The sequence below is a fragment of the Leucoraja erinacea genome, chromosome 1, assembly GCF_028641065.1.
Source record: "Leucoraja erinacea ecotype New England chromosome 1, Leri_hhj_1, whole genome shotgun sequence".
Taxonomy (NCBI): domain Eukaryota; kingdom Metazoa; phylum Chordata; class Chondrichthyes; order Rajiformes; family Rajidae; genus Leucoraja; species Leucoraja erinaceus.
Window position 1 is genome coordinate 27753535 of NC_073377.1, and position 26272 is coordinate 27779806.

Below are 26272 nucleotides of genomic sequence, written 5' to 3' on the forward strand. Positions count from 1 at the left end.
TTGAGATACCAATTGAGATGCTGGTTGTCCCAAAAAAGGACACAAAGTGCTGGAGTAGCTCAGCGGGTCAGACTGAAGGGTCCCCATCTGAAATATCACCTATCCGTGTTCTCCAGAGTTGCTGCCTGACCGGCTGAATTACTCCAGCATTGTGTGTCTTTTTTATTGGTAGGGTGACATTAGGCTGGCAAGAAATGCAGAGAGGATTTATGAGGATGTGGCTAAGATTCAAGAGGGCCTGAGCTACAGGCAGAGATTGGGCGAGCTACAACTTTATTCCTAGGAAGGCAAGAGGCAAAGAGGTGATCTTATAGACATGTATAAAATCATGAGGGAAATTGACAGTGTGAAAGCAACGACTTTGAAAGATTTGTTGTGTAGAAACAGCGTCAGTGCCTTTTGACCCAACTTGTCCACACCGACCAACACGTCCCATCTACACTAGCTCTATCTGCCTGCGTTTGGTCCCTATCCCTCTAAACCTGTCCAAATATTTATTGCACATTGTGAAAGGGTCAGCAGCATGAAGTTCTGCTACTTGCTGGTCAAGCAGCGACTCCCCTCTTCTATTGGTGCTCCACTCCCCTTCCTGCTGGACATATACAGGAAGAGATGTATCAGCAGAGCCATCTCCATCATCAAAGACCCTTACCACCCATCGCATGACATTTCCTCCATCCTTCCATCTGGGAAGAGGTACAGGAGCATTCCATTCCCCTTCTTCCCACCAACCTGTGTGAGAAAAAGTTACCCCTCAGGTTTCTATAAAATCTTTCCCCCCTCACCTTAAATAGGAACCAGAGGGTGCCTTTTTCAATAGCCGCTCCATTCTCTCAGCATATGACAGTCCCCCCATCCCGGGAATTAACCTTGTAAACCTACGCTGCACTCCCTCAACAGCAAGAATCTCCTTCTTCAAATTAGGGGACCAAAACTGCACACAATACTCCTGGTGTGGTCTCACTAGGACCCTTTACAACTGCAGAAGGACCTCTTTGCTCCTATACTCAATTCCTCTTGTTATAAAGGCCAACATGGCATTCGCTTTCTTCACTGCCTGCTGTACCTGCATGCTTACTTTCAATGACTGATGAACAAGGACCCCCAGATCCCATTGTACTTACCCTTTTCCCAACTTCACACCATTTAGATATTAATCTGCCTTCCTGTTTTTGCTACCAAAGTGGATAGCCTCACATTTATCCACACATTTATTCACTCAGAGGGTGGTGGGTATATGGAATGAGTTGCCAAAGGAGGTGGGCACAAAATGCTGCAGTAACTCAGCGCGACTGGCAGCATCCTTGGCGAGAAGGAACGGGTGAAGTTTCTTCAGTCTGAAGAAGTGTCTCGACCCGAAACGTCACCCATTCCTTCTCTCCAGAGATGTTGCCTTTCCCGCTGAGTTACTCCAGCATTTTGTGTCTACCTTCGATTTAATCCAGCATCTGCAGTTCTTTCCTACACATCCTGCCAGAGGAGGTAGTTGAGGCAGGTAAAACAACGACAATGCAAACAGTACCTCATGTAAACGTAGATTGTATTTGAGCATGTGTTTGAGCCATCTAACATAGGCAAAGGTTCATAGAGTGGTTGGTTTAGGCACAGGTAATATTACCAGAATGGAGTTGCATGCACTATAAAATGGCATGCGTGCATATATATGTGTAACTAAGTAAGCAAACATAAATTTATACATTCACAATGTTATAACTTGTTTATTTTGAAAAGACTAGTAAATATAAGAAAATTCAAATTACTGTGACAAAAAAAAAGTGTATTCATGAGCAAGATACTGGCAATTTTCATAAAAAATTGCAAATGCAATTCAACCAGTCAAATTTTCTAGAATGAAAAAATTGTCAAAAGCTTTTTCTCAGAACAGATGCTAAAAAAAATACATAGCTTTGTTCATTAAAAATCACATTTGATGTACTGAAAATAGATCTTTGGAACCAATAAAACATAACTTATTAAAAATATTTTGGATACAACAGAAAATATCGAATAATACTGATGTACAAGTATTGAAAGGTCCATTCATATATTTTACCACTAACATTAATTGTTCTCATTCACAAGAGAACACACAACATCCACAACTTGCCATTACTTTGCTGCTACGTTAATTTACAAGTAAAAAATAAAAGGTAACTAGAGAACTGATGCTTCTAAATAAAATCAAATTCTAATTTACTCACCAATATTTAAAAGTAGTATTTCGCCCACTTACAAAATGATTCAAAAAAAATACAATGCTGGCATTTTTTATTCTCAGCTGTAATTTAGCTGTAATTTCTCAAATAGTTGAAATCCCTGGTATTTGATTATCTTTTGCTACTTTTCTTTACCGATATAATAGGACAATTGCCAAACTATCAAAAATAAACAATGTTCCTTCCAAAAGATAGTTTGGTTGGCTATTAAATATAATACTGAAGTGGCAAATACAATATTGCCCACATTAAACTAGGGTCTAGTGCCAAATTTGAGTATATGATATTATCATAAATGGCAGAACCCATGCAGTCTTTTCTGGACAGATTATTTTACAAGGCCAGATGTTCCAACATGTTGGTTGAGTTGCTAAACATAGATGTGACAGTTCTGCTTCATCCATCATTGATCCATTCAATCAATTTGTCAACTTTCAGCTGAACGCAAACAAATTATTAATCCTCCATTACATTTCATGGAAACTCATTAAAATTACTGAGTTACATCACCCATTACATACCACAAACATTATTTATTTGCTGCATTGATAATTTCTAAAAAAAAATCATTCTCCACAGGGAAATGTTGCATTATTAAAATCTATGAGAGTCAAAATGCTTCAACTCATCAAGACATCATATGCAAGTATCTCCGGATTTGTCCCCTTTTCACAATTGGTATTTCGTAAAACAAATAAAGATGAGGAACAAAGCTTGCTGGCTAATTAAAACTGGTCCAGCGTATTTACTTTGAGGATGCAACAATATCTTTAAGATTTTCATAATCAACAAAGCTTTGTTTTCAGAACTTTCCTCTAATTTCCACTCAAGTTATTTGTATGCAAAATCTCCCCAAAATCAATACCATTTCACTTTTGATCAATGCACATTTTAGAAAAGTTAAAATAACTCCGGCATCTTTAACATGACATTTGTGACAGTGGCAATCTATAAATTGGGATTACAGTTTTAATTTGTGAGAATATGAATGAATTTACTGTCAGAGCATCAAATCAGTTCAAATCTTTAACATCGTTATTGGTACCCATGTGTTCAGAGGAGCCAGGTTATTTTTCAAGCTTTCCTAAATGAAGGGTTTCGGCCCGAAACGTTGCCCATTTCCTTCGCTCCATAGATGCTGCTGCACCCGCTGAGTTTCTCCAGCATATTTGTCTACCTTTGGTCTGTGCAATAAGTGGAAACTCCGAAAAGTATATTTATTCAACCAGTTTTTTTGGGATGGCACTACCTTGTGCTGTTTTTCTTAAAAGTAGCACAAAAGATCAGGGAATAGGGATTTCCACTGAAAGCTCCAGAATGCTTTGTACACAATACAATTATTTTGGTTGATTGGTTCCAAGATAAATATCCCAAGTCCATCCTTATTTACATCTGGACATTCTTGCCTAGATTGTTGCTTTTCAGTAACAACCTTTCAATGGTGAAGTCCATACAAGAAAAGGAGGTACAAATGAAGGGTAAAAGCAAGCCTAATATTAGTTTTAAGTAGTAACTTTTTAAAAATAATTCTGATAGTATTAGGCATAACAATTAAAGAGGGAGGGGATAGAGTCCTAATGCTTCATGTTGAGGTCAACAATATAATGAGTGGACAAGGAGGTCCTGTTTGGAGAATACATGGTGTAGATGACTAAAATTATAGAACAGAGAACAGTGCCTATCCAAAGGCCTCTTACATGGTATTATTGTATCTGCTTCACTCAGAGGAAGGTGGGTATGTGGAATGAGCTGCCAGAGGTGGCAGTTGAAACAGGTATAAAATCAACATATAAAATGCACTTGGACCAGTACATGGCTCGGAAAGGTTTAGGAGGGATATGCGTCAAATGCTGGCAGATGAGTAGCTTAGATGGGGCCTGGACGAGTTGGGCCAAAGGGCCCGTTTTCGTCATGTTCGACTCTGATTCTCTATCAACATGCCAAATGTCTGGATTATTTCCTCAAATATGTGCAATCTGGTATGTGGCTAAACAGATTACAAAAACAAATATGTGCCTGAAGATTTAGTGCCGGGACAAGGGATTTCATTTCACTTGTTACAACAGGTTGACCACTGAAACCAAAGCAGCCCCAATTGGCCTGGGACCAGGCTCCTAACAGAAAATTAAACTTGCAAATGTAAAAAAAATAATTAAATGTTAAAATGCTGCAGGAGTTGCCTTTTAATTGGCATCAACTTTTCCCCCTAAAATTCTATGGTGATTTAATAAAGTACTCAACACTCACAGGTTTCTACCATATCAAATGGACAGTAAGGATCACAAGGCAATGAATGAATTTTGAAATATTGAATACAATTCAGATGTACATTCCTGCCTGAGGAAGGAAAAGTGTTATGAATGTTCCAAGATGGATAAATCTTTACTCACAATTAGGAATAGGGGGTCAAATAAGCATTTAAAACTTATTTTATTCTGAATGGATTTTCTTTTAAATTATTATTATTATTTTTTTTTTTAAAACACGTCTTAATGTCATTGAACAGGTTCTTTTGAGATTTGTACGAGACATTTCAAGCTACAGAAATACGTGTTGGGGAGGATGCACTGAAGATTAGTGCAACCTGTGTGGAGTCTTTGTGAAGAATGATTGCAGTCTGTCCTTCTCTGACAAGACACTGAAAGGGCTGACTCCTGTGCAAAAGCATCTCAAACACAAGTTGTGTTGTATCATTCAAAGGGGCGTACATGGGTGGCAGCGGCACTTTGTATACAGAATATGTTCACATTGGTACAATGTATAGAACTAATAACCCATATGAATATATAGATGGAATATAAAGAACGCCAAGCACTTATCTGTATTCCTTGCATATATGAATAAAGTTTATATTGAAAGACATAAATATGTGAAAGAGCATAAATTTGCATTCTGTAAAATATTTTGCAATGGCCAAAAAATATAGCAAAGTCAAGCAATGTATTCAATTTTGTCAAGCCTGCATTGCAAGTTGAAATTGGGCTGATAATATTTTAACGTTAGCTACTCTGTGGAATTTGCTATTTTAGAAACATGGAAAATAGGTGCAGGTCATTTGGCCCTTCGAGCCAGCACCGTCATTCATTGTGATCATGGCTGATTAACCATAATCAGTAACCGTGCCTGCCTTCTCCCATATCCCTTAATTCCGCTAGCCACAAAAGCTCTATCTAACTCTCTTTTAAATTCATCCAGTGAATCGGCCTCCACTGCCTTCTGTGGCAGAGAAATCTATAAATTCACAACTCTGAGATGAGAAAAAACATTTTCACCCAGTTTTAAATGGCCTCCCCTTTATTCTTCGACTGTGGCCCCTGATTCTGGACTGCCCCAACATTGGGACCATTTTTCCTGCATCTAGCTTGTCCAGTCCTTTTATAATTTTATATGTTTCTACAAGATCTCCCTTCTTCCTTTTATATTCCAGTTAATACAAGTCCAGTCTTTCCAATCTTTCATCATACGACAGTCCCGCCATCCTGGGGATTACCCTCGTGAACCTACGCTGCACTCCCTCAATAGCACGAATGTCCTTCCTCAAATTAGGAGACCAGAATTGCACACAATACTCCAGGTGTGGTCTTACCAGGGACCTGTACAACTGCAGAAGGACCTCTTTACTCCTATGCTCAAATCCTATCGTTATGAAGGCCAACATGCCATTAGCTTTCTTCATTGCTTGCTGTACCTGCATGTTTACTTTCAGTGGTGTACAAGGTCACCCAGGTCTCATTGCACTTCCCTTTTTCCTAATCTGACACCATTGATATAATAATCTGCCTCCTTGTTCTTGCCGCCAAAATGGATAACCTCACATTTCTCTACATTGCACTGCATCTACCCACTCACTCAACCCGTCCAAATCACCCTGCAACCACCTAGCATCCTCTTTGCAGTTCACACTGCCACTCAGCTTTGCATCATCTGCAAATTTTCAAGCGTTACTTTTAATTCCATCATCTAAATCAGTAATATATATGGTAAATAGTTGCAGCCCCAGCACCGAGCCTTGCGGCACTCCACTCACCACTGCCTGCCATTCTGACAGGGACCCGTTTATTACTACTGTTTCCTATCTGCCAACCAATTCTCTATCCATGTCAATACCCTACCCCCAATACCATATGCTTTAATTTTGCCCACTAATGTCTTGTGTGGGACCTTATCAAAGGCTTTCTGAAAGTCCAGATACACTACAGCCACTGGCTCTCCTTCATCCATTTTACTTGTCACATCCTCAAAAAATTCTGGAACATTACTCAAGCAGGATTTCCCCTTCATAAATCCATGCTAACCTGGACCAATACTTTTACTGTTATCCAAATGCATTGTTATTACTTCTTTTGGGTTATCATGGTTTAGTTTACTTTGAATAACTAATTTATTGTATATTTATTTTTGTTATTGTTGAGTCCAATGGATCCGTAAGATAGAATTTAACTGGTCTAGTTCATATCCGATGCAAATGACAAATAAAGACTATTGATCCAGATTCATTATATAAAGGGCAGCTTTTTTAAATTGACATTTGATGCCAAGACCGGCCTCAGAGTTACTGAGTGCAAAGTAGTCAGTGTATGGCATATTTCTGTTGCCAATTATGAAACAAGAATGAACGGAGAGGGTTCTCAGAGAACAGAGATTAACAGCATTGAATCACAAAGACAATCTGTTCTGAACTGCACTGCAGCTCAGCATCTGGCTGCAAATCTGTCACATTTGCCCTTTCAAGCTTCACGACTAAATTAATAACTTCTAGACAGCTAAATAATTGTAATAGATAGAAGTTAGTCACAAAATGCTGGAATAACTCAGTGAGACAGGCAGCATCTCTGGAGCGAAGGAATGGTGATGTTTCGGGTAGAGACCCTTCTTCAGACTGGTTAAAGATAAGGGAAACAAGAGATATAGACGATGATGTAGAGAGTTAAAGAACAATGAAAGATTGTTGTTGAATTTTCGTTGGAGAAGAACGTCTTCAAAATAGACATACCTTGACATAATCATCTATATATATACACACATATATATATCTCGTTTCCCTTATCCCTAACCAGTCTGAAGAAGGGTCTCAACCTGAAATGTCACCCATTCCTTCTGTCCAGAGATGCTGCCTGTCCTGCTGAGTTACTCCAGCATTTTGTGTCTACCTTCGGTTTAAACCAGCATCTGCAGTTCCTTCTTACACAATTGAAATAGATATCTATGTTTACCAGCCTACGATCAAGAAATGTCTCAAGCATGTATCAAATACATTATAAAGCATAGCACATACAGAACAGGCCATTCAACCCACAATGCCAACTTAAACTCATCCTATCTGCCTGCCCATGATCCATATCCCATCAACATCTGCCTGTTCAAGTGCCAGTCTAAATGCCTCTTGCATGTTATTGTATTTGCTTCTATCACCTCCCCTTGCAGTATTTTACAGGCACCCTGCATTAAAAAAAAAACGTCCTTTAATTTTCGCCTCTCACTTAAACCATGTCCTCTAATATTTGACATTTCTACCCCGGGAAAAAGACCGATCATATCCTATCTATGCCTCTAGTAATTATAGACTGCAATCAGGTTGCCCCTCGGCCTCTAAAAATCCAGAGAAAACATTCCAAGCAAATTTCCCTTATAATTAATCCTCTTTAATCCAGGCAGTGTGCTGGTGAACCTCTTCTGTACTGGTTCCAAAGCCTCCACATTCTTCAATTGGAACTACAAATAATATTCAGAATTTAGCATAAATGATTTTATGCATCTGCAGCAGAGGCAACTGACTCCTTGCATTGCTGATCAATTGTAACAAAATGATGCAAGACAATTTTGAGAAATCACTGGCCCCCATGCATCTACAGTTATAGGCTATATCCAGTATTACATTCTCTCAAGTGCAATAACAGTGTATTTTTTTTAACTGTCAAAAGTTTTGATAAACACCTGTTCAAATCACCATTACTTTGACTTTAATATCATCTCCTCAAATGGCGATTACCTTATCCTGAGTTTCAGCTATATTTTTTATCAATAGCAAATGTTCAACAATAAAGCAATCTAGAATTACAGATTCTTCAAAAGGAATATGATTGTGGATAACTTCTAGAAAACAGTCAAAGCACATTGCTCAATTGGCCTCTTCTCTGCTCAGAATGACAATATCTGTATGGCATAAATGAAATATTAGCAACTTAGTTTATCAATTTAGTCCTTGATGCTAACGTTTTCAAACCTAACCATTCATGAGATCAGTGAGGCAGTGGAGGCCAATTCTCTGGATGCTTTCAAGAGAGAGTTGGATAAATCTCAGAGTCAGGATATGGTGAGAAGGCAGGAACGGGGTACTGAATGTGGATGATCAGCCATGATCACAGTGAATGGGGGTGCTGGCTCTAAGGGCCAAACGGCCTACTCATGCACCTATTGTCTATTGAGATATTCTTCTGGTAGAAGCAAGCCGACTGGTTGGTTAGTAGAAGAGTTTCATAGCGACTCACTTGACAGTTATGATCTTGCAATTAATGCAGCCAAATCTATGACAAATAATTGACAGATGTTGGCCAGTATAAGTGTAATTTTTCCCCATCCAAGATGCACTAGTTGCTTCACAACAGAAAGTAGACCATACTTAGACAAGTGCCTTTTCTCCTTGCACCAACTGCTTAGCAACTGATTTTTTTAAAACTCATTTATACGGCAATGCTAATTTGTGGTTAACAATTATATAACGTGCATTGAGGGCTACCTACTGGGAGGGGGGGGAAAAAAAACTGCCTTTCTTGTGCCATTCACTGTCTCTAAATTGTCAGACTGCCTTTCAATGTGCTGGATCAGCACACATTCCTCCTATTAAAGACAGGAGATGAAACCACCATTTTTGGTCTCCATCATCCTTTGATACCTCTCAACTTTTCCAATGAACATCTGATTTTTCTTGCTCAACTTCCCATAAACTTAAAATGATTAAATATTCTCACCACCAGTCTTCATCTGCCAAGGCCCCACAATCTGAATTTCCTTCTGTTTCCATTTCTTCCTCTGACCTTCATAAATCCCATAGTTTAGACCAAGGTTTTGAACATCTGACCTATTCCTTCATTGCGGCTTGCCCTCGGGTTTTTATTTGATTCTGCCCATCAAGCAATTTTGCTACAATATAGATATAATGGCAGATCTCATTGTTTGGCTCATTCACAACTTAAAAACTGATGTTGCAAACAGTTTTAATATCTCCAAGACCTTCAATAGTAATTTCTAGATTTGTATTAAAAAGCATAAATTTCCACAAAAAATATTGGCGAGAAATCAATAATATTGAAATTATACATAGAAAACATGATATTTCATATTTTGCAATACTGGCAATTTTACTGAAGGATAACAATTATTTTACAATGTTTTTCAGATGGCACATTTTCGTTTAATGAAAGTACTCTTGTTTTGGTGGATTCACTAGTTTTAAAAAAGCTTTAAAAAGCCAATTTTTAAACGTGCTTTTCAACCTGGATGACTATGCAAATTTGACTGTATCAGGAAAATTACAGTTAAACACATTTATCAAGAAAGCATTTTGCTCAAACTTTGTACAGCTTGTATGTGTCTTTACGTGATGAGCATGTGAAATAAATTTGTACAGAAATTGAACCAATTTTGAAATATCTCCATTAAATAGGCATTTAAATGTCTTACTAAATCATTACCATGGTTTGGCAAGGTATTATTTTGATTGAAGAGCAGCAGCCACAATTAAATTGATGCAATTTGACATTTCAATAATAAAGAACAGAAAAGTTAGGAACCCGAATCATTAAGCCACCTTTAATTTTTGTGGCTTTTATCTAAAATGTTTGATTTCAAGCACAATTTGTGCAAAAATATTAAACTAACAGCACTCTAATGGTTAATTTTATGTATAGTTTATGCTCTACAGAAATGAGCAAGGCTGCACAGGCAAAAAGCAGCGATGTACACAATCCGCATCTTATGTCTTTTCCCTTCGATGTACATCAACACCTGTGCAACAGAGCATTTCTCCTTCGCAATTAAAAAGTCACAGAAAATACTTTACAGATGTGATTCTATACTCAAATGGTCAAGAGCTTTAAAGTAAGCAAAGACCAAAACTGGCTCAGACTTTTACACGTAATAATCACTATTTCCTTAGCACTTAGCTCCAACTTCCTGCTGCAACACTTGTACGGTATCTTGTGGTTGCAGGTAACGGAGATAGTTAAAATTAAGAATGATTTTTTCTTCTGTACACTGCGGACATTTTGCGACATGATGCCGATCTGAAGGCTCGCCACATTCTTTCCGATAGTTATCCTTTGTTAGTCTTCGGAAGCTGCCAACATTTTTCTTCTGATAACAAGCAGATGTTTTTTGGTTGTTGAGTTCATCGTGTTTAAATTCTGCTTTTCAAAAACCAAACTTACCGGCAGAAACCAAACCGCATCAAACAATTTGTGACATTAGGCTATGATAATATAGCCAAATTCTGGAAAATACATAAATGGATATTAAGAGGTCATTAACAAGGAAATTTAACAACCGCAATTACAACAAATCAGTTTCCAATAAACTTATAGAGTTTTGTAAAAACATTGTATTTGGTATGTACTGTTGAGAACATCAACCAAGTTAAATGTGGAAACTGGTTGGAAGCATCTAGACATTTTCTTCAGTTTAGAGGACCTTTATCATCCCAGTTGTTCCTTCCTCTCCCCTCTCCTGTCAGGCAGAAGATACAAAAGCTTGAAAACACACCAACAATACAGGAATTACTTCTTCCCTGCTGTTATCAGACTATTAGACAGTCCTCCCATAGGCTAAGATGTCTGTTAACCTACCTTATTGTTTGAGGTGCAACCTATCGCCATCAGACTATTAAACACTACAAGCTCCAAATAATCCCTATACCACATAGACTTGGAGGCAACCATTAGCAAAAAAATAAAAATCAATATAGATCTATACATACACACTGAATGTTTCTGTTGATTATTATGGCGTGCACAGAGAACTATGTTGTGCTGCTGTACATTAAAATTCTATTGTTCCATTTTAGGACTTATGACGATAAAACACTCGATTCGTGCAGACCATGGATGATTTCTCCGTAACTGTAACACCATAAAGCTGTAAAATTATATTCTGCACTCTGGCATTTTTCTTTTTGCACTACCTGTTGGATTGTGTATTTGAGTACAGCTTGATTATACTGATGTGTGATATGCTTTGATTGGATAGTGCACAAACAAAACTTTGCTATATCTTTTTGAAAAACGTTTTCACCCAGCGAGTTGTGAATCTGTGCAATTCTCTGCCACAGAAGGCAGTGGAGGCCAATTCACTGGATGTTTTTAAGAGAGTTAGATTTAGCTCTTAGGGCTAAAGGAATCAAGGGATATGTGGAGAAAGCCGGAACGGAGTACTTATTTCGGATGATCAGCCATGATTATATTGAATGGCGGTGCAGGCTCGAAGGGCTCAATGGCCTACTCCTGCACCTATTTTCTATATTTCTATCTCAGCACACGCAACAATGATAAAGCATTACCTAATCAATGCCCCCAAACAAATTACATTTGTTCTCACAGAACTTGCAGAAAAAAAAATTTAAAAAATATATATTTTGAAAAACCTTGTTGACAAACACGTGGCTCTGGGAGCTGGACATTTTACGAGGAACGCAATCTATCCCATAATGCAGGATCACCAGTATGTATTCCAGTAACATGTTCCAACTTAATACTTAAATATAGAAACTTGTACCAATTCCCACATACTGAATTATAATAATTAATATAAATTATTCCCATTTTTGCTTTCTTTAAAAAAAGATTGCAATAGGGAAGGAGCCAGAGTTGTATACATACCATTAAAAATATGGTAGTGTCTTCTTCATCAAAACGTTGGCCTCATGTGCTTCTTGATTTTTCTTTCTGACCCTGGAAAGAAAATATGTTCAATCATCCGAAAATTTAAAGATCGGATTCACATTCAGGTAACAATTAAGGTGATTTACAAAGCAATACACTAAAAATACATTTGAAGTAACTGTTCAGACTATAGAGTAATGACTGATAATATATTGGCCATTCTCTAATTTCGATCAATATCAGGTGCTGCATCTTCAAGTTTGTCCTGCAAACTTACGTTTTGTTCCAAGTAGAACTAAAAGGAGGCAAGCGATCCTTTGGCTAGTTCCCTGGGTGGTGATTACTGAGCAATTTTCCCCATTTATTCATTTTCAAGACATGTGCATTGCTGCAAAGTCAACATGTATTCCCACAACCCAAAGGCCGTGAGAAGATGGTGGTAGCTGCCTTTGTGAACTGCTGTAAACCTTCTGGTGAAGTGATGGAGTGGAAATTCCAGGATTTCGACCCTGTGACAACGAGTGGTCTGACATACATTTTCAAATCAGTCCAACATGGAGGGAACTTAGCTACCTTGGTGGGAGATGCTGGAGTAGCCTACCTGTAGTACAACAGCAGTGCATTTGGCAAGTGGTACAATTTGCCATTACTGCACGCCAGCAGTGGAGGGGATGAATGGTGCCGAGGACGCTGCCAAATAAAATGGACCGATGTTGTACACTCTGAAAATTCATCTCTCCCCACTCATCACTTCTAGAGGCCTCAGTCCCACCCATGGGACAGGATGTAGCCTGGGATTATGATATGGTATGATTCAGTGCTTACAATTGCACTAGGTTGCTGCTTAACTAATCTACGGGGCAACCACCTGGTTTGGACATAAGACCAGAGGCGTTCGAGGAAAACTTTGCCACGTTAACAGAGCTGGGACTTAATTTGCCGTGCCCAAATTTGGTGTGTTGGGTGACATCAGTTGGCTGGTTTAGTTTTAGTATTTGTTTTTAATGTTGTAAAATGCAAAGAGCTGAGTGATCTGCAAAACCATTCCACAAAGTAAGAAAAAGCCATGTATACGCAAAAGAAAAATGAAAAGGTTGGGAAAAGGGGAAGTACAACGGGATCTGGGGGTCCTTGTACATCAGTGTATGAAAGTAAGCATGCAGGTACAGCAGGTAGTGAAGAAAGCAAATAGCATGTTGGTCTTTATAACAAGAGGAATCGAATATGGGAGCAAAGAGGTCCTTCTGCAGTTGTACGGAGCCCTAGTGAGACCACACCTGGAGTATTGTGTGCAGTTTTGGTCCCCTAATTTGAGGAAGGACGTTCTTGCTATTGAGGGAGTGCAGCGTAGGTTTACAAGGTTAATTCCTGGGATGGCAGGACTGTCATATGCTGAGAGAATGGAGCAGCTGGGCTTGTACACTCTGGAGTTTAGAAAGATGAGAGGGAATCTCATTGAAACATAAAAGGTTGTTAAGGGCTTGGACACACTAGAGGCAGGAAACATGTTCCCGATGTTGGGGGAGTCCAGACCAGGAGTAAGGAGTAAGCCATTTAGAACAGAGATAAGGAAACTTTTTCTCACAGAGAGTGGCAAGTCTGTGGAATTCTCTGCCTCAGAGGGCGATGGAGGCAGGTTCTCTGGATGCTTTCAAGAGAGAGCTAGATAGGGCTCTTAAAAATAGCGGAGTCAGGGGATATAGTGAGAAGGCAGGAACGGGGTACTGATTGGGGATGATCAGCCATGATCACATTGAACGGTGCTGGCTCGGATGACCAAATGGCCTACTCCTGCACATATTGTCTATTGAAAGGTGATTTACTGTCCTTATACAGTGTGGTCTATGCACGAAACAAGAGAGATGCTGGGAAAACTCAGCCAGTCAAAGAACATCCTTGGAAAGACAAACCAGTCAATTTTCATCTGATGCAGACTTTAGCAGGTTTCTCCTTCCACAAGTGTTGCTTCAGTGGGCCAGTTTGTCCAGCATTTCATTTTGTTTATACACAAGTTAGACTAAGGGCAGAACATTTCTTCCTCTGAAGAAAGAGCTTTTAGTGATCCTGATGTGTTATTACAAAAACTTGAGCACGGTCAGGGTCATCACCACTATTGCTTTTCTTTCAAATTCCAGATCACTCCCATGTCTGAGTGTTATTTTAAGTCAGTTCCAAGCACCCAAATACACAACAGTAACCAAACATAACTACCACACTAGGATTTGAACCCTGGTCTCTGCAGAATGTAACCTCTGTGCATTTACCACACCTTGTATTAAAATAATTAATTTCTGCTTAATGTTAAACATAACACTACCTCAGAATAACATACAAAAATATCAAAAGTAATCCAAATTTATACCATAACACAAACACGGTCGTTATTGTGAGTAGTCCAACCAAGATGGCAATTGAGATCAATATGACAGCGTCCTTATCCAACACATCAGGATCTGTGGTCAAAACATTAGAATCATGGTCAGATTTTAATGCTACAGAATAACACAAAAAACCACACATCTCACCATTTAGAATTTATTTGCGGCAGAATTTTAAACAAAACATGGAGCTTATCCACAGTTTGTCAATTTATCTTCCCTGCTTTCATGCTTATATATTAAAGCAACCATATAATTGCAAGTTGTGTTACTGTTGCTTTCACCGTGGAAGTATTAAAATGTATTGCATAATGCAAAAATGGGTTCAATTACATTTCTATAATTAACTTGCTAGTGCTCGTGCTATATTTAAATTATTATTAATTAATCTATCATTTTAAATTGGTTTTCAAAAACAGAAAATATACCACCTTGGGGGAAACTTGGAACATGCACAAAGTACTAAGGAATTCATTCTTCCAAAACAGACTCAAAAAATCACATCAGAATTCCTTCCCTTCAAGTGATTTATTGCACCAACACCATTCCCTTCCACTGGCCTGGACCCGATTCTGCAACATACTAAGTCTTATTATGCATTGACATTATACACTGATCCTTTACTGACTACCAAGAATAACATTAAACTCTGAATTTACCTAAAATTATTGATGTTGGAGAAGAGGCAAATACTGTTTGTTGACCGTGAGAGTCCATGTAGTCCATTGTAAATGCAGGGATAGTGGTTGGGATAATTTCTGCATTGGAAAAGAGTTGATTCATTAACAAATTTTTATATGAAAACAATCACACAAAGTTTTAATCTCATATGCTTGCACTCAAAAGATTTCAGTAGAGCAGCTTCGCATATTTTATGCCATTAGCTTGTGGAAATATAATCACTACACTCACAAATGTAGATTTCCTAAATTTAATTCATTGAAACACACGAGAAGATGAGCCCAACATTCAGTATTCACAAGACAATGGTCCCCTATCAATTTGCCTCAATGCACAGCACTGGCGTCTAACAATAAAGGTTCATTCAGATTCAGATTCGAAGCCCTGAGACAACGAAATGCATTGGCGAAATTCATGGCGAAGCCCTGGAGAATGTGGACCCCTTTCCACATCTTGGGAGCCAGTTCTCAGTGAAGGGAGACCTTGATTAAGAAATTCATTGAGGAAATGTGTGTTTGAAAGCCAAGACTTGAGCAAGCACAAAAATCTCATGGTCTACTAGGCAACAATAATCCATGGCCCCTTGTAAGATTGAGAGACTGACTACCTATAGCAGGCATGAAAGCTACCATTATTGTTATTGCCACAAAATCCTTCGAGCCCAACATTTTTGAAGAAGCACACAAGCGGATGAGATTTTACACCGAGTAGCCACAAAACCAAGATTCCTCTATATCTCAGAGTTACGTAACATTCTCCTCTGTACTAAAGTAGGTGGCAATGTGGACAGTGAAGATGGGCATCAAAAATGACAGCAGGATCTTGATCAGCTCGTAACGTGGGCTGAGGAATGGCTGATGAAGCTTAATGCAGATGAATGTTGCATTTTGGGAAGTCGAACTAGAACTGGCCCTTCACAATGAATGGTAGGACCCTGGGGAGTGTTGCAGAGCAGAGCTCCCTGAAAATGGTGTCCCATGTAGATAGGGTGGTATAGAAGGCTTTTAGTATATTGGCCTTCATCAGTTAAGGTATTGAGTGTAGAAGTTGGGATGTTATGTTACAGTTGTTGGTGAGACCACATTTGTTTTAAAGCGTTTAGTTTTAGTCACCCTGATATAGAAGGGATGTTAAGCGGGAAATAATACAGAAAAGATTTACGAGGATGGTGCCAGGACTCAAGGACCCAAGCTATAGGTAGAGGTTGGTCAGGCTTAGATTTATGCTTTGGAGCGCAGGAGGCTGAGGGGTGATCTTATTGAGATGCATAAAGTCATGAGGGGAATAGATATGGTGAATGCACAAAGTCTTTTACCCAGGATTGGGGCATGAGGAACCAGAGAGCATAGGTTAAAGGTGAGAAGGGAAAGATTGCATAGGAACTTGAGGGGCATTTTATTCTTCTCAGAAGGTTGTGGGTAAATGGAAAGAACTGCCAGATGTAGTTGAGGTAGGCACTGTACAGCATTTAAGACACTTCAGCAGGTACATGAATAGGAAAAGTTTAGAGGAATACGATCCAAACTTGAGAAAATGGCACTAGCTTAGATGGGTAATCTTGGACAGACTCCCAAACTAAACAGACTCCAATGTAATGGGAAGACGATATAAGCAAATTGAAGCCAAAAGCCTCCAGGAAAAAGCTGCAACCCAATGACTGTCAATTCTTGGGGTACATGAATATCCAATTCTATATGCATCGACAACATACATAATAAGCCCTGTGAAAACCGAGGGAGAATTATATCACTTGCTTCAGCAGGCATGTCCTGCCTCTGTCTGTGGAAGATGCTGGCATCTGGAGTCACCTCAGAATCCACAGACTTAAGTGGAAGCAGGTCATCCTGGATTGCAACAGACTGCCCAAACTAAAAAAGGGAGGTTACACTTGAATTATCAAGGGCACTGTTGAGACCACATCCAGTGTACAGTATTGGTCTTGTTATTTAAGGAAGGATGTTAATACACCCGATTCAGATAAGGGAAGCTGTAACGAACTGACACCTAGAAAAGGCAATGAGAGAGGGATTTTTATTTTTAGAGAAAATAAAATCGGGCCGTGCGGGGCTGGGGAACAATAAAGTTGGAGGCTTTAGAGGGCAGAGAGCCGGAAAAAATAAAATCAGAAATGGTGAGTGATATTAAGGTCTGGTGCTCATCTGTGGGGTCATGGTCCAAGGACCATGATCCCTGGTCAAGTCGTCCCTTCCCACCCAAACCACCCCCCTCCCCAGGTACGTTTCCTGCAACCGCAGGAGATGCAACACCTGTCCCTTTAGAAAAAAAGGAAAGGGAAAGACCCTTTGAGGAAGGATCTCGACCAAAAACGTCACCCATTCCTTCTCTCCAGAGATGCTGCCTGTCCCGCTGAGTTACTCCAGCATTTTGTGTCTACCCTAGAAAAGGCACGTTGTTTTATGAGAAACGTTTCAGAAAGCTGGGCTATATGAAAACGGGTAAATTGTAGAGAATTGAATATTTCTAACACAGAGCCAGGTAGAAACTAGATAAAGAATGGGGTGTAAAAGTTCCCCTGGGAGGATGGGGGCTGTGAAGTTGGGGATACAATGAGAGAGCACGAGTGATGGGCCAAGCGACCAGCCTCTGCTCTTATTCCCAAGTGCACCCAAGTTCTTCACATACCGTGGCTAATATTTAACCTGCAGAAAGGACTTGATTTATTTCTGTCCTTCAGAAAATAGCTGAGCTACAAAACAATGAAAGCTCTCTAATTAGAACAAGGTACTTTTATCCTGCATCTGAAGGCATAAAAACGTCTTCTCCATCAATAAGATTGTTAATTTTCTTTTATTGCCACATCACTTTAGGTCAATTATTTATTTTATCCTTTGATCACCTTTATAGACCTCTCAGCCATCTGTGAAAGCTGTGGTTTGCTACTCTTAAATTTTACTTGCCTAACAAGTGCTGCTACGAGTGCTGTAGGATTTATCGCAAGTACACGCATTAACATAGAAACATAGAAATTAGGTGCAGGAGTAGGCCATTCGGCCCTTCAAGCCTGCACCGCCATTCAATATGATCATGGCTGATCATCCAACTCAGTATCCCGTACCTGCCTTGTCTCCATACCCCCTGATCCCCTTAGCCACAAGGGCCACATCTAACTCCCTCTTAAATATAGCCAATGAACTGGCCTCAACTACCCTCTGTGGCAGAGAGTTCCAGAGATTCACCACTCTCTGTGTGAAAAAATTAAGTTCAACATTCTACAAAACCAAAACTAATTTGACTTTTGATTCTGAAACAAAGATTCTATATTTTGCTTACCACTCCATGTAGTGACAAATACTTCGGAACTCCAGTCACTCCACTTCCCAAAGTCGAAAGAATCCTTTGCTTTAACACGAATCACATACAGTTGAGCAGTGATGGCATCAGTAATAGTTTCTTCTTTCTCGATTGTCTCCAGCTGAAAATAAAGTTAAGGAAAGGAATAGTTCTAAACGCCATGATTGTTATTCAAGAGGAAATATTTATTTATAATTTATAATAAATATATATTTATAAATAAATAAATAATAAAATGGCTATCAATAATCTGATATATTGGGCAGCAGAGTGGCGCTGGGGTAGTTGCTGCCTTACAGCACCAGAGACCCGCATTTGACACTGACTGCGGGTGCCATCTGGACAGTTTGTACGTTCTTCCCATGACGCTCCAGTTCTTCCCATGACGCCCACATTCCAAAGCCGTGCAGGTTTGTAGGTTAAATGACTTCTGTAAATTTTACCAAGTGTACAGGAAGAACTAGTCTGCAGGGATCGCAGGTTGGCATGGACTTGGTGGGCAGAAGAGGCTTTTTCCTTGCTGAATCTCGAAACTAAACTCAAAACTAAATTATTCTCGTAGTTGGATTACAATTCCAACATTAGTATACTTTACAAGCAAATGCTTATTTTTAAAATACTGACGACACTTCTTGGCTTTTCTGAAACTTGAAATAGATCACAAAATCACTCCACTTCATATATCCCACCGTACGTTTCCTTCTGCTGTATAGTGGAGACTTTTCAATATAGTTGCCCAATGCCATCCTTTCAGTTTCATACACAGCTCCTCCACAAAATGCCCACAGCTGATAATGATTCTTGGACAAGCTACAGATTTTCCAGACTCATGCATGTTATTCAGAGAGTGGTGGCGGTGTGGAATGAGCTTCCAGTGGAAGTGATGGAGGCAGGTTCATTGGTATCATTTAAAAATAAATTAGATAGGCATATGGATGAGAAGGGAATGGAGGGTTATGGTATGAGTGCGGGCAGGTGGGACTAAGGGAAAAAAAGTTGTTCGGCACGGACTTGTAGGGCCGAGATGGCCTGTTTCCGTGCTGTAATTGTTATATGGTTATATGGTTATTCCTATTAACACCCCAACTCACATTTAATTAACTTTTATAATAAAATTTGCTTTGTTATAATACATTTTCCCAGGGCATAGCTAATTGGAAAGAGGCATGATAAACCTCAATAAGTTTCAGCCAATTCGGGGTTGAACTCAGCATTAAGTTCAACCAATTTTCCTACTCAACTAAAACTCATTTTCATGTGGTGAGCCAGATGACAAAACATTGGAATCTCAAAATATGACAGATTCCAGGTTATTGGAGCTCTACTGTATTGGCAGTTCTGCTGTAACGGAATAGTTGTTCCTAAGAAACCTCGCGTTATAGAAAATTGCATTCTATAAAATAATTGTGCCAATGGGTAATAAGGCATGGGGGCTACGACGTTTCAGAATTGCAAAGTTATTTTTCTTGTAAGATTTTGGAACAAAAACTAAAAATATGAGAGGGGAAAGATTTCATAGGAATCCAAGGGATGCCTTTTTCCCTCCAGTGGTGGTTAAATGGAATGAACTGCCAGAGGAGATAGTTGCAAGAGGGACTATAATGATATTTAAAAGAGATATTTAAAAGCGGGCACCCGGCCTCGGAGCTGGGGCAGCGGCAGCAGCCACCCAGTCTCGGAGCTGGGGCAGCGTCGACCTGGCCTCGGAGATGGGGCAGTGTTCCGGCGGCAGCGGCCACCCGATCCGACCACGGGCCCAGTGTCAGGAGCTCGCAGGTCACAGGTTGCGGACCTGTTCTCAGGAGCTCCCGCAGCAACAGCTGCGTCCACTGGACTGGGGGGGCCGCAGCTTCGGCAGCTGCGACCTCCCCGGGCCGCGGAGCTGAACCGGCCCGTTCGCGGAGCTCTGATTCAGCCGCGGGACTGACATTACTTACCATCGTCTGGCGGGGTCACAACATCTGAAGCCTGGATCGCCTCGGCGCAGAGGGAGAATAAGAAGGGATGAGACAAAGACTTAAGACTTTTGCCTTCCATCACAGTGAGGAGGTGTCTGGTGAACTAACTGTGGTGGATGTTAATTTGCGTTTATTGTGTGTTTTGTCATTTTGTACTATATGTAGGACTGGAAGGCAACAAAATTTTGTTCAGACCGCAAGGTCTGAATGACAATAAAGGCTACTTTGACTTTGACAGGTGAATGGTTAAGGAAGATTTAGAGGGTATGTGCCAAACACAGACAGGTGGGACTAACGTAAATGGTCAGCATGGGCAATTTGGGCAACAGGGCCTGCTTCTGGGTTCTATGATTGATTTGATGTTAAATGCTAAATGTTACATTGTTTAATTGCACGTGTCAATAAAATTATTCCTGCCAATTTCAATAGCCGCCAACAGGGAACTGTGTTGTTAAGAGACAATGGTACATGATCACTGATGGGAGGGGAGGTCACATGGACAGTTTCTTTTCCTTATTATATTTTTCCAAGAAAACTTTTATTCTGCGTGTATGGGTGGCGCCAGCAATGGTTGCCTTGCCAACAGTCTGCCTGTCCCTCCCTTCAGTTAAATGTATGTTTTTAGTGTTCTTTAGCTTGTTTTATGTGGGGAGGGAGGGAGAGAACATTAAAAAAAATCTCTTACCTTGACGAAGATGCGACTTCTTTCCGTATCGTATCTCAGTCTGCACTGTGGCCTAACATCGAGGAGTTGGCGGACTCTGCTGGAGACCGACTTTGGGAGATCCAACTCAGGAGCTTGTGGACTTACTATCGTGGAGCTAGTGATCTCTTTGCCAGGGATCAACTTCTGAGCTCCAACCACGGGAACCTGCGGACTTTAACACCGTGGAGCTCGCGGTCTCTGGTTAGAGACCAACTTCGGGAGCTCCATCCGCAGGAGCTTCGACTGCCCCGACCATGGGGGGAACGGAGGGAAGAAGATTAGATTTTATTGCGTTCCACCAGTGAGGAATGTTGGGAATCCGCTGTGGTGGATCTTTAAGTTAACTTTTATGTAGTTGTGTATTTCGTTGCTTTTTAAAAAAAAAAAAATTTTAAGTATGGCTGTATGGTAATACAAATATCACTTAATCTTAATTGGTACACGTGACAATAAAAGACCTTTGAATTTCCAAACTAACTTTAAAATGGCTCTTTTGTTCCGAAAGATAAGCCAACACAGATCTAGAAATTAGAGTCATATACGGCACATAAACAGGCTCACCTCATCCAAGCTGAACAAGTTGCCCCCATCCATGCTGGTTTCATTTGCCCACACCTGGCATGCATCACTTTGAAGAGTTTCTATTCACATACCTGTCCAAATGCCATTTATATGTTGTTATTTTTACGGCCTCAACTACTTCCTCTGATGGCTCACTCCATTGATCCACCACCTTCCGTGTGAATGTTCACTAACTTCTTATTAAATCTTTCCCATTTTGCCTTCAACTAGTTCTTGATTTCACTACCCTGAGAAAAAGACTGCATTCAACCCATCTATTCCCCCAATGGAACATAGGCACATCATACCCAATATCTTTGTCATACATGATGCCAAGGCAACTCTGATTTTATACATGTGCAAGAAGGAATTGCAGATGCTGGTTTAAACTGAAGATACAAAAAAGCTGGAGTAACTCAGTGGGACAGGCAGCATCTCTGGAGAGAAGGAATGGGTGTCTGAAGGAGGGTCAGGAACTGAAATGTCACCCATTCCTTCTCTCCAGAGATGCCTCCTGTCCCGCTGAGTCACTCCAACTTTGCGTCTACTTCTGATTTTATACACCTTAGACTCCTGTGCTCCAAAGAATACAGCCCTGGCCAGTGCAACCTCACCTGATATATCAGGCTCCCAACACCTGTATATCTGCAAGACCAAACATAGACTTGGTGACCACGTCACTGGACATTTGCATCTGGTCTGCCTAGGCCTACAGCATCTCCTGGGTGCCAACCTATTCAACTCCCCTTCCCATACTGCCCTTTCTGTCCTGGGCCTCCTCCATTGCCCGAGTGAGGCCATGTACAAATTGGAGGAATGGCACCTCATATTTTGCCTGGGTAACTTACAACCCAGCAGTATGAATACTGAATTCTCTCATTTTTAAGTAACTTCTACTTAAACTCACCTTCCCTTCGCCTCCTTCCTCCACCCTAGTCATTTTACCAGTTCTGAAATTCTCCACATTGTTTCCCTCTTGAGATCACACCTTCGTTGGCCAACAGTGGGCCTACCAGGCCACACCCCGCCAGAGGTCATTTGTGGTCGGCCCTCATCTTTTCTCACCTCCAGTTCTCCACATCCATGTCTCCTACCCCCTACTTAGTCTGAAGAAACGTCCCGATCCAAATCATCACCCATCCTTTTTCACTAGAGATGCTGCCTGACCCACTGAGTTATGTCAGCACTTTGTGTCTATCTTTTTCAAACTTTTGCAAGGTCAAGTTTAAAAGTGATGGCAAGACATATTTGAGAAAATAGTTAAATTCATACATCTATCCTCCTAGAAATATCTTACCAAGCCCTTGGAGCAAATTACTTGTTTTGGGATTTTGGTAGTGACCATGCAAAGTTAGCCTGTGGAGGCACTTGAATGCAATTCATATTTTGGTACATATGACAATTAAGCACTCTTGATCACTCTTGGGTGAATGTATTGTTCTTTAAAATTCAAATTTAGAATTTAAAGTACAGCTTGGATAGAGCCAAGCACAAGTATTACCCCAATCCCCTTTGTACTGATTAGATTAATTTGTAAGGTAACCACCAACTTCTACCAACAGTACAAAAAAAAGCCTTTGAATACCTTGAAGAAGCTCCGACCCATGATATTGTGGTAATAATTATTTGGGGGAAAACTGGAAGGCAATGCATTAAGCATGAGCATTAACTCAGTTAAGTACAGGTTTGTGACTGACTTTACAGGTAATGGAAGTTTATTTACAGTAAAAAGAACAAGTCCTTCAGCCCTACCAGCCATGCAGATTAAGATGCCCCATATAAGCAAGTCGTGTGGTTCGTATATCCCTCTAAAGCTTTCCTATCTATGTACCTGTCCAAATTTCTGTAAAATGTTGTTAAGGTACTTGTCTTAACTACCACCTAGTGAAAAAGTTGCCCATCAGGATCCTATATTACCCCTTATGTCCCTATGTCTCCTGGTCATTGATTCATTTACCACCGTTAAAAATCTATACATGCAGACTATCAATTACCCTCACGATTTTATAAAGTCTATAAAATTACACTTTTGCCTTCAGTGCTCTAATTAATGCTAGGTTGCCCAGTCACTCTTTTTGCTCAGGCCTTCGAGTCCTGGCAACATCTTTGTAAACAACCTTGTGGAAAGCAGATTTAAAATTAAAATCTTTAATTATCCATTTTGCTAGGCTTGTCACTCAAATCAGAGATTCATTCAGAGGAGAAATCATCAGCATATATTCCACACTGAAAGGCAAATGTCTAAGCAAGTTAATCATAGCTTAGTTCACAAAGTCTTTGAAGAATATATTTTCTGCTGCCATTGTTTAATTGGAATCCATCCAACAGTTCGTTTAGGATTGGGGAATTATCAAGTAGTTCTGTACAAATAATAAAAACCCTGTGGGAAAGTTTACAAAACATCGTTGGCAGCTCCCGTGAATGCTGGCTATCACACGCTAAGCAAGGAGTTTTTGGCATTGGATAGAAAATATACAAATTGAATTGTATGTTTTAGAAGGTTATATAATTCGGAGAATAAATACATCTCTATCACCGCAATAGTAACTTGGTAACTTCTCATATTAACCACTTTACTATTCAACAATTTTATCTGCCAGTTCAATACTCAAAATTCAACCATACTGCAAAAATATCAACATCCCAAAAAGCATGATTTCCACATGCTAAAGCAGTCCACAGTCTTGGATATTAATCTTGGAACATATTGTTTATCTAGTTACTGGCCAGCTTCGAGAGACACGATTTGATAGTGGAAGTTGATTGGAAGTTGCTACTACTTAGCAGAAAGAGTTGCTCTCCAAGTTTAGGTATGTTTTTGGCATGTTTAGTTTAGAGATACCTCGCGGAAACAGGCCCATAGGCCCACGGAGTCCGCTCCGACCAATGATGCCTGCATATTAACACTATCCTACATACACTAGGGAAAATTTACACATACACCAAGCCAATTAACCTACATACCTGCACGTCTTTAGTGTGTGGGATGAAACAGAAGATCTCGGGGTGAACGTACAAACTCCATACAGACAGCACCCGTAGTCAGGATCGAACCTGGGTCTCTGGTGCTGCAAGCGCTATAAGGCAGCAACTCTACTGCTGTGCTACTGCGTGTAATGAGGTACTGTGTAAAGTTTTGTCCAGCATGCTACCCAAAGAGATCTGATATACATAAATGCAATCAGCTCATAATCAAACAGGCCTCACTCCCCACCAACAACCTCAGGACTTTCTACAGGGGCACGGTGGAGTCCGTACTCGCGCATTGCATGAACACGTGGTACTCCAACTGTAACTGCTCAGACAGGAAGTCTCTGCAGAAGGTAGTGAGGGTAGCAGAGAGGATCATTGGCGTCTCGCTACCCTCAGTACAAGAACTGTTCCAGAGCCGCTGCCTGAAAAAAGCACTGAGCATAACAAAGGACAGACCGCACCCACTCCACACACATCTAGATCTCCTGCCATCAGGAAAGAGATACCGTAGCATCAAAGCCCGGACAACCAGACTGCTAAACAGCTTCCTTCCACAGGCTGTGAGGCTGCTAAACAGTCACTCCACCTGATTCTGCTGCTTTTGCACTGACAATGTAATAACTGGCACTGAGTAATAACTCCGACACTGGCTCTGGCCACTTAAATCAGCTGCCCTGGACATTGTATTACTGTTTTTACTTGTATTTTAATGTTGCTCTTTTTACCTGCACTTTTTTTTTAACTATTCGTACAGTTTTATCAGGAACTGGATTGTTTTTTTATCGTTTTTATTTATGCGTGAAATGTTTATGTTTTATGTGCGATGCTCCGGTATTCCCATGGAAACATCTTCTCATTTTGCACTGTACAACTATTGCTTTGCAAGATGACAATAAAGGATGATGATGATCAAGCACAAAAGAAGATGAAGATATGCATCAAATCACATCTTCCCCATTTGATAAAACTCAGGGCCTGTAAATGCACACAAGTGTGAGGCTTTACATTTTGGGGCCAATTATGAGATCTGACCAGGGTACGAAAAGGAAGACAGCAGAAAGCAGGGACCTTTAACCTGATTCCTTGGAGTGCAGGAGGATGAGGGTGATCTTATTGAGGTGTATAAAATCACGAGAGGAATAGATCGGGTAGATGCAGAGTCTCTTGGACCGAATCGAGGACCAGAGGACATAGGTTTAAGGTGAAGGGGAAAAGATTTCATAGGAATCCGAGGGGTGACTTTTTCCACACAAAGGATGGTGGGTGTATACAACAAGCTGTCAGAGGAGGTAGTTGTGGCAGGGACCATCCCAACATTTAAATAACAGACATATACATGGATATGACAGGTTTGGAGGGATATGGACCAAATGCAGGCAGGTGTGACTAGTGTAGCCAGGACATGCTGGCATGTGTGGGCAAGTTGGGCTGAAGGGCCTGTTTCCACACTGTATCGCTCTATGACTCTGACCATCACAGATGGGTTAAGACACTGCACAGAATGGTACAACTACTGCTCATCAGCACGAGTACCTTTTTTTTTTATACCAGGAGCATTTATTTTGCAATTTTATGCATCAGTACAATTCCCCACCACTAATAATAGGCAAAAAAA

General features: G+C 40.3%; 1 protein-coding gene across 2 annotated transcripts in view; it reads right to left on the bottom strand.

Annotated features, from left to right (window-relative positions):
- Window positions 1-1702: 1702 nt before the first annotated feature.
- The window catches only part of il11ra (interleukin 11 receptor, alpha), a 76238-nt gene continuing 51668 nt past the window's right edge, over window positions 1703-26272 (bottom strand). For both annotated transcript variants that reach the window (XM_055632067.1, XM_055632076.1), the window contains exons 9-13: window positions 18439-18580; window positions 15126-15224; window positions 14451-14541; window positions 12086-12157; window positions 1703-10704 (exon numbers count right to left, since the gene is read on the bottom strand). In XM_055632067.1, coding sequence (XP_055488042.1) covers window positions 12088-12157; window positions 14451-14541; window positions 15126-15224; window positions 18439-18580 — 402 coding nt within the window. In that variant the 3' untranslated portion in view covers window positions 1703-10704; window positions 12086-12087. The remainder of the gene's footprint in view (window positions 10705-12085; window positions 12158-14450; window positions 14542-15125; window positions 15225-18438; window positions 18581-26272) is intronic.